At 40.9% G+C, this 9,262-nt stretch overlaps 1 protein-coding gene across 4 annotated transcripts in view; it reads left to right on the top strand.

Moving 5' to 3' along the window:
• Window positions 1-248: 248 nt before the first annotated feature.
• LOC111840179 (protein NLRC3-like) overlaps window positions 249-9,262 on the top strand; it is a 42,505-nt gene continuing 33,491 nt past the window's right edge. For 3 of the 4 annotated variants that reach the window (XM_072710828.1, XM_072710827.1, XM_072710825.1), the window contains exons 1-2: window positions 4,323-4,654; window positions 6,698-6,811. In XM_072710828.1, coding sequence (XP_072566929.1) covers window positions 4,452-4,654; window positions 6,698-6,811 — 317 coding nt within the window. In that variant the 5' untranslated portion in view covers window positions 4,323-4,451. Of the gene's footprint in view, window positions 300-4,322; window positions 4,655-6,697; window positions 6,812-9,262 lie in introns of those variants that run through there. The other variant, XM_072710826.1, reaches the window with a different exon arrangement.

Genomic DNA, 9,262 nt, shown 5'->3' with positions numbered 1-9,262 from the left:
AGTGTCTTGACTGAGAACATCACCTCCCGGTTTGGGATCAGATGTGTCCAGGACATTAAATTAAAGGTACATCCAGATCAGATCTACAGTCTCTGCAGGTCATTTACTGTAGATGGAAGATCAGAGCCACCAGGATCTGTCTGTCCTCTGAACTGTTCCACCCTCCTTTCACACTTTCACATGCTCTGTCCCGCCCCATAACTACAAAAAAGGAAGTTTCAACATCTTCAGAACTAAAGACATCTCTCTCCAAGACCAGTTTCACCGGGTTTTGTCTACCTTCCTGTTCAGTTCTCAAGGTAAGACTGACAATATTTTAGCAAAATGATTTTAGTTCCTTTTGTAGCAGTTTATGATTTTTAACTCCAGTATGACATGCTAAAGACCCAAGTAAAAATAATGTTAAAAAACTCTTACAAATTAATAATTTTAAATCAGTATAATTACCTACATAAGAATGTCGCTATGTCTTTGCGTGGGTGTCTCAGTGTTCCTCTGTGAGCTGTTTTGTGCAGGAATTCTTACTTACACAGTACTTTGTTACATTAGTTACTGAATAGACCAATGTGATAATATTAATAAACACGGGGCTTGTTTTATTCGTGATCTACGTGTTACACATACTTCCTGCTTCTGTAGAACTTGCAGGACCTGTCTGACCAGCCTCAGCATAGAGTACAAAACAGAAACTGACTTCTAATAAGAGTAATTGACTTCTAATATAAAATTTAAAATTTAATTTTGTGTCATATATTTTGAATTTCCTTAACACAATATACAAACAGCCTCAAGTTTCACTTATTCACGTAAAAAATTCCACAGGTTAAACTTTAAAAAATTAGCTACCTAAATGCCTTCAAAATATGAGTTGTTCCAAACTGATATTCTGAATATAAAGAAATTGAGATAAAAATATAAAGCAAATTTTCTCGATGCAGGTGACAACACAGCAATCCCAGGTGCTCAATTCGGATTCTCTGCTCAGATCTGATTTTTTTGTTAACCTGATTTTAAAATGTGGCCAGTATCAGATTCCAGTATGAACTGGTGACAGTCCTGAAGTGACCCACATGTGCAGAAGAACAATAACAGGCCGCGATCCCGTCGTGACAATACCACGACGCTGCTGTATCTTTTTCATAAACAGTTTGATATTTTATGTAAAGAAAGTCTTAATTAGCGCCGGACGGATTAGGACAATGCGTCATTTTAGATAAAGGCGTCTGCAAAATAAATTATTAAAAATGGTATGAAATTATATAGAGAAATGTATTTACAGAGTGTCTACGCAATACGGAAAAGTATGGAGGTTGATTTTGGTGTTTTCCAGGTGTGGAGTACAGTCATGTGAAAAAATTAGGACACCCCATGAAATATTTTATTCTTCATTAAGAAATATTAAAATATCAATATTAAATCTTCTTTCAAATTATATCTGTAGATAAAGGTGATGTAATTGCATCATCTATGCAAAAACAAGAAACAAATTAACTTTTTTAACAAAGGAAATTAACTAAGATGCCAATTCCTGCCGAGGAAAATGTTAGGACACCCTGTGCCCTAATAGCTAGTATTTCCCCCTTTGGCTGAAATAACATCAATGAGACGTTTCCTATAACCATCTATCAATCTCTGACATCGACTGGCAGAAAGGCTTCCCCACTCTCCAGTGCAGAATTCCTTAAGCTGTGTGATGTTTGAAGGGTGTCATGCATGCACTTCTGCTTCAAATCACCCCACAGCATCTCAATAGGATTCAGATCCTTGACCATTCCAGAGCTCTCCATTTCTTTCTTGTAAGCCATTCCTTGGGCCAAGTACCCTCTGATATGATGAAGAATTCATAGTGGATTCTGTGATGGTGAGCTGGCCAGGTTCTGCTGCAGCAAAGCAGCCCCAAACCATGATGTTGTGTATCTACCGAAATAAAAGCAAATACTCCAACGGTTCTTCCGAATTCCACGTTCTTTTATTTGCTGACCAAGGACAACCAACAATGATAATATGGCTCCCCAAAAAGAGCAACCGTTATTTCAATTACGTCCTCTCGCGCACCCCCACGCTTACATCATGCAGCGAAGAACCAATCCAATGTAAGGGACAGAGTAAGACAAAACATAAAATACCATATTTTTTCTGTTGTGTATATACATACACTACACATGACATTTCCACCCCCATGCTTCACAGCTGGTATGAGGTGGTTCTGCGCAAAATCTGTCTTTGGTTTATGCCAAACATGTCCTTTGTTACTGCGCCCAAATAATTAAATTTCAGATTCATCTGAACATTATTGTCAGAATGTACTTATCAATGTTTTTGATGAAATTACCGACGTGATGCCCTGGGCGTCTCCCCCAAGTATGGAATTATAAAATGTAAAGGGAGTATGTATAATATATAAGGGAGTATATACTGTATAATATATAAGGGAGTATGTATAATATATAAGGGAGTATATACTGTATAATATATAAGGGAGTATGTATAATATATAAGGGAGTATATACTGTATAATATATAAGGGAGTATGTATAATATATAAGGGAGTATATACTGTATAATATATAAGGGAGTATGTATAATATATAAGGGAGTATATACTGTGTAATATATAAGGGAGTATATATAATATATAAGGGAGTATGTATAATATATAAGGGAGTATATACTGTATAATATATAAGGGAATATATATAATATATAAGGGAGTATATACTGTATAATATATAAGGGAGTATATATGATATATAAGGGAGTATGTATAATATATAAGGGAGTATATACTGTATAATATATAAGGGAGTATATATAATATATAAGGGAGTATATATAATATATAAGGGAGTATATACTGTATAATATATAAGGGAGTATATATAATATATAAGGGAGTATATATAATATATAAGGGAGTATATACACTCACCTAAAGGATTATTAGGAACACCTGTTCAATTTCTCATTAATGCGATTATCTAATCAACCAATCACATGGCAGTTGCTTCAATGCATTTAGGGGTGTGGTCCTGGTCAAGACAATCTCCTGAACTCCAAACTGAATGTCAGAATGGGAAAGAAAAGTGATTTAAGCAATTTTGAGCGTGGCATGGTTCTTGGTGCCAGACGGGCCGGTCTGAGTATTTCACAATCTGCTCATTTACTGGGATTTTCACGCACAACCATTTCTAGGGTTTACAAAGAATGGTGTGCAAAGGGAAAAACATCCAGTATGCGGCAGTCCTGTGGGCGAAAATGCCTTGTTGATGCTAGAGGTCAGAGGAGAATGGGCCGACTGATTCAAGCTGATAGAAGAGCAACTTTGACTGAAATAACCACTCGTTACAACCGAGGTATGCAGCAAAGCATTTGTGAAGCCACAACATGCACAACCTTGAGGCGGATGGGCTACAACAGCAGAAGACCCCACCGGGTACCACTCATCTCCACTACAAATAGGAAAAAGAGGCTACAATTTGCACGAGCTCACCAAAACTGGACAGTTGAAGACTGGAAAAATGTTGCCTGGTCTGATGAGTCTCGATTTCTGTTGAGACATTCAAATGGTAGTCAGAATTTGGCGTAAACAGAATGAGAACATGGATCCATCATGCCTTGTTACCATTGTGCAGGCTGGTGGTGGTGGTGTAATGGTGTGGGGGATGTTTTCTTGGCACACTTTAGGCCCCTTAGTGCCAATTGGTCATCGTTTAAATGCCACGGCCTACCTGAGCATTGTTTCTGACCATGTCCATCCCTTTATGACCACCATGTACCCATCCTCTGATGGCTACTTCCAGCAGGATAATGCACCATGTCACAAAGCTCGAATCATTTCAAATTGGTTTCTTGAACATGACAATGAGTTCACTGTACTACAATGGCCCCCACAGTCACCAGATCTCAACCCAATAGAGCATCTTTGGGATGTGGTGGAACGGGAGCTTCGTGCCCTGGATGTGCATCCCACAAATCTCCATCAACTGCAAGATGCTATCCTATTAATATAGGCCAACATTTCTAAAGAATGCTTTCAGCACCTTGTTGAATCAATGCCATGTAGAATTAAGGCAGTTCTGAAGGCGAAAGGGGGTCAAACACCGTATTAGTATGGTGTTCCTAATAATCCTTTAGGTGAGTGTATAATATATAAGGGACTATATCCTCCTGAGACCCCACCCATTCATTTATGTCCATTGTAATGAACATTTTGTTTTTTCATCTATCTTTTCACTGATATAAGGAAACATATTTATTCCTGTTGTACGCTAAAGAGGACATGCTACCGTAACGCAAACCAATGGTTGCGTGGTTTGACCAAACACCGGTAAAAATTAAATTTGGCAGTACAATATCAATGTGTAAAGTTGTACTTTATTGTGCAGTACAGTTTGAATTATTGAAGTAGTCACATTTGCATTATGTGGAATAATGCTTTATAATAATGACTAATGATAATTAATTACAACACTATTACGAAATACAATTTAAATATTATATGTAGGATGTATCTATTAACACTTCATATCAACAGAGACCCCAGCAGGAATCAACTGGTCTGGATCGGCACAAAAATGGAAAAGGAGAGAGGAAAAAGAAAAGCTGCTCCTGAAATGCGCCCCCCTGTGGAGTGTAAGAGAAAGAGCACTGAGAGGTAACAGTGTTACAGCCCACTAGCATGCATGTGTCTCTGGGTCTATAGTCAGGCCTTTTTCTTCCACAATCAGACAATTGTTTTATATTGTTTTATACTCTTGTCCAATATGGCCATAAAAATAAACAAACAAATATGTAAACAGCAAACTATAGGCCAATCAGTTTAACTAGCATCACTGGAAAAATAATGGAAGCTATAATCCAAGTGAAAATGGTAGATTACCTGGATGCAAATAACATTCTGAGGGATAGCCAACATGGATTTAGGAGAGGTAGATCCTGTTTAACGAATCTACTTGAGTTCTTTGAGGAAGCTACAAGTGAAATTGATCACAAAAAGGCCTACGATGTGATCAACTTAGATTTCCAGAAGGCCTTTGATGTTGTCCCCCACAAACGGCTCTTGCTAAAACTCAAAGCTGCAGGGATTTTAGGAACTGTGGCAGCTTGGATCGAAAACTGGTTAACTGACAGGAAGCAGCGAGTAGTTATTAGAGGCACAATGTCACAGTGGGCCTGCGTTCATAGTGGGGTACTGCAGGGTTCAATTTTAGGACCACTATTGTTCCTAATTTACATTAATGATATTGACACCAATACATACAGTAAACTGATTAAATTTGCAGACGACACCAAGGTGGGTGGTGTAGCAGATACTTATCTAGCAGCAGGGAGGCTACAACGGGATCTGGATTTAATTAGCGACTGGGCTGATACTTGGCAGATGAAATTTAACACAGATAAATGTAAGGTAATCCATGCAGGGAGCAGAAATATAAAGTACAGATATTTTATGGGTTCCACTGAAATAAAGGTAGCTGATTCTCGGTGTGTATGTTGATGCTTCCATGTCCCACTCTCACCAGTGTAGGGAAGCAATAAAAAAAGCCAATAGAATGTTGGGTTATATCTCTAGGTGTGTGGAGTTTAAGTCAAGGGAGGTGATGTTACATTTATATAATTCCTTGGGAAGAACCCACCTTGAATATTGTGTGCAGGTTTGGTCACCATACCTTAAGAAGGACATTGCTGTCTTAGAAAATGTGCAACGGAGGGCTACAAGAATGATTCCTGGTCTTAGAGGAATGTCTTATGAGGAGAGGTTAGCTGAGCTGAATCTGTTTAGCCTTGAGCAAAGGAGACTAAGGGGGGACATGATCCAGGGCTTTAAGATTCTAACGGGTCTGGATGCTATTCAGCCAAACGGCTATTTCAATATTAGTCTAAATACTAGAACTCATGGCCATAAGTGGAAATTAGCGGGAGAACATTTTAAAACAAATTTGAGGAAGCACTTCTTTACACAGCATGTACTTAGAGTATGGAATAGTCTTCCTGCTAGTGTAGCAGAAGCTAAAACCATGGGTTCCTTTAAATCAGAGCTAGACAAGATTTTAACAAGTCTGAGCTATTAGTTAAGTTCTCCCCAAACGAGCTTGATGGGCCGAATGGCCCCCTCTCATTTGTAAATTTCTCATGTTCTTATGTTAAGATGTTAAGAAAAAACTACCAAAGACCTGTGTGTCACGTTCAGCTCCGAACGCTCCTCGTGTGTGCCACGCCCCCTCATTACCTCATGTCGAATCCTGATTGTCGTCACCTGTTCCCTATTCCGTTTGCCTTGTCTTATGTATTTAGTCCTAGTCTCAGTCAGTCTTGCGAGATTCGTCATTGATGTAGTGTCATGTTTGATGTCTTGCCAGTGTGTTCCTGCCTGCCTGTTGTGGAATAAACCCCATCTGTCCTGAGTCACGGCTCTGCGTGCCTACTTGACCGCCAGCTCGTTTACCGAACGTGACACCGTGTAATGATGTAGCTTTTAACAATGATACTAAACCTTCCCTACAATAATCTAAATTATAGGTGAAACAATTAATTTTACGTTAACGTTAACTGTAAACTATCCTGTTTACATCAAGAGTTTCCCAGCATATCAAAGTACATGAAGGCAGAGCAGAAGGCTAAACAGCAGTGTGATGCCGTCCCCATTGTATGAATTATATTTATACCATGAGGGTTTGTTTCCTCTCGCTGCCCACAGTGTCCTGATGGAGAGAGCAGACTCCCCTGTACCCAGCTGTGTTTCCATGAAGAGTGACAGGTCAATAGGAAATCCGCCCGACTTCAGAGAGGGACCTTTTCCTACAGATCAAAGGTAAATGTGCATTTAAACAAACACTGTTTATAACACTCCGACTCTCAGTCAAATGACCCAGAAACACATACAAGTTATAAGGAAAAAACACTTATAATAAATGCATCAATTTTTACCTTTAACAGATTCCATCACCTCTGAGAATTTAAACACAAGTCTGTTCTGTATTCGATATAAATAACCTCTGATGTAAATGGATGAGGATTACTGTCAAACATGACTTCCTGCGAGCTGGAATTGGAAGTTATTCAATTTAAAGTACATTTTACATTTCCATCCTCAGCACAGAGCCAGAAAAAAACTGTCTTGCCTATTCCCTCCTGCCTGTCCATTAAAGAATGACTCGACAATAGATTGCCCTCTTGTGAGACGGATGTTACTATTTTGAAAATAAATGCATTCTTATGGACTCATTACATCCTGCTCACACTAAGGCTTCAGGTTTAACATGCTTAATGGAACCGTGCCACTTAAAAATTAACTAGAATCATCAGACAAAGAAAAAAAACTATTGGTTTCTTTGCCAAAGGTGACATTTAAATGTTTGCTGATTCAGATTATAGTAAATGTGACACTGCAGTGGTTCTCATCCCCGGAGTATAAAATAAAATGATTTGTTGATCCCAGGGGCAAATTCTTTTGTGTACAGCAGCAAAGTGCACAGACTCAAACATACAATGTAAAACAAAGACAATGTGCAAAGACAGCACATATATTGCAAATAAGTAATCATTTTTAGAAGTATACAAAATTTCTGTAGGATATCAAGTTGAAGAAGTGCAGAGTATACACGGGAAAAATACTTTAAATACAATATTGTTCAAGAAATACACAGAAATAGAAATGGACGTTATTTATGTGATTAAAAACAGAGAGCAGGTTTTACCACATTAAAAATGGGACGTTAAGGCTGGCTGTGGGGGCTGCACATCGACAGCAGGCATTGTGGTGTCTAAGGGCAGCAGGCAGGAAAGATCCCCAGTAGCACTTCTTAGCTCATGGTGGGGGAATGAGCCGGTGACTGAAGGTGCTCCAAGATAGCGCCCCCTGGAGCCTTGGCTGGGTTATGGACCGGGCCAGTGGGGCCAGTGCCCCTGGACCTCGGAGCACCAGTAGCTGTGAGTCGCAACATTTATAGTGCAGGATATGAAATGCGCCCCCTTGTGGGGTGTAACAGAAAGAGCACTGAGAGGTAACAGTGTTACAGCCACTAGCATGCATGTCTCTCTGGGTCTATAGTCAGGCCATAACATAAAGTAAACTGGGCTCCTAGCTAGGGCTGGCTGAGTGGGCAGCACTGTCATATGTGTAGCTTAATAAAAAGACCTCACCATCTTCTTTCTTCTCCTTTTTCTTACTCAATCAGCCAATTATTTTATATTATTTTATACTCTTGTCCAGTATCGCCACAAAAACAAACAAACAAACAAACAAATATATAAACAAGAAAAAAACTACCCTCTCCTTGGATTGCCACCTTATCGTGGTGGAGGGGCTTGCGTGCCTCAGTGAACCTGGGGGCTATGTTGTCGGGGGCAATAGCCCCTGGTAGGGTCTCCCAAGGCAAAAAGGTCCAGACAAAGAGCAATCCAAAAAGAACCCTATGATAAGGCATTCAAACATTCAAAGTCCCGTTTCCCTCGCCTGGACTAGGGTCACCGGGGCCCCACCCTGGAGCCAGGCCTGGGGGAGGGGCCCGTTGGCGAGCGCCTGGAGGCCGGGCCTTGGCCCATGGGGCCCGGCCAGGCATAGCCTGAAAGTTTACATTTGTTTACAAAGTTTACCACCACCCGCAAGGGGAATGTCAGGGGTTCGGTGCATTGTGTATCGGGTGGCGGCCCAGGGAGGGCCTGGCGGTCCGATCCCCGGCTGACAAAACTGGCTCTCGGGACATGGAATGTCACCTCTCTGGTGGGGAAGGAGCCTGAGCTTGTGCGTGAGGTTGAGAAATACTGGCTAGATATAGTCGGGCTCACCTCAACACATAGCGTGGGTTCTGGAACCAATCTCCTGGAGAGGGGCTGGACGCTCTTTTCTTCTGGAGTTGTGGCAGGTGAGCGACGCCGGGCAAGGGTGGGGCTACTGGTGGCCCCACAGCTCGGTGCATTAACAACGGAGTTTACCCCGGTGAACGAGAGGGTTATCTGCCTGCGTCTTCGGGTCTGGGATAGGTCTCTGACTGTCATCTGCGCTTATGATCTTGCTGGGAGACTTCAACGCTCACGTGGGCAATGACAGTGTGACCTGGAAGGGGGTTGATTGGGAGGAACGGCCTCCCAGATCTGAACCCGAGTGGTGTTCTGTTATTGGACTTCTGTGCAATGCATGGTTTGTCCATGACGAACACCATGTTCGAGCATAAGGGTGTCCATAAGTGGACATGGCACGAACATGCCCGGGGCTACAGGTCGATGATCGATTTCATAATCGTATCATCTGATCTGCGGCCTT

The sequence above is a fragment of the Paramormyrops kingsleyae genome, chromosome 4, assembly GCF_048594095.1.
Source record: "Paramormyrops kingsleyae isolate MSU_618 chromosome 4, PKINGS_0.4, whole genome shotgun sequence".
Lineage (NCBI taxonomy): Eukaryota > Metazoa > Chordata > Actinopteri > Osteoglossiformes > Mormyridae > Paramormyrops > Paramormyrops kingsleyae.
This window is presented reverse-complemented; position numbering and strand designations above follow the sequence as displayed.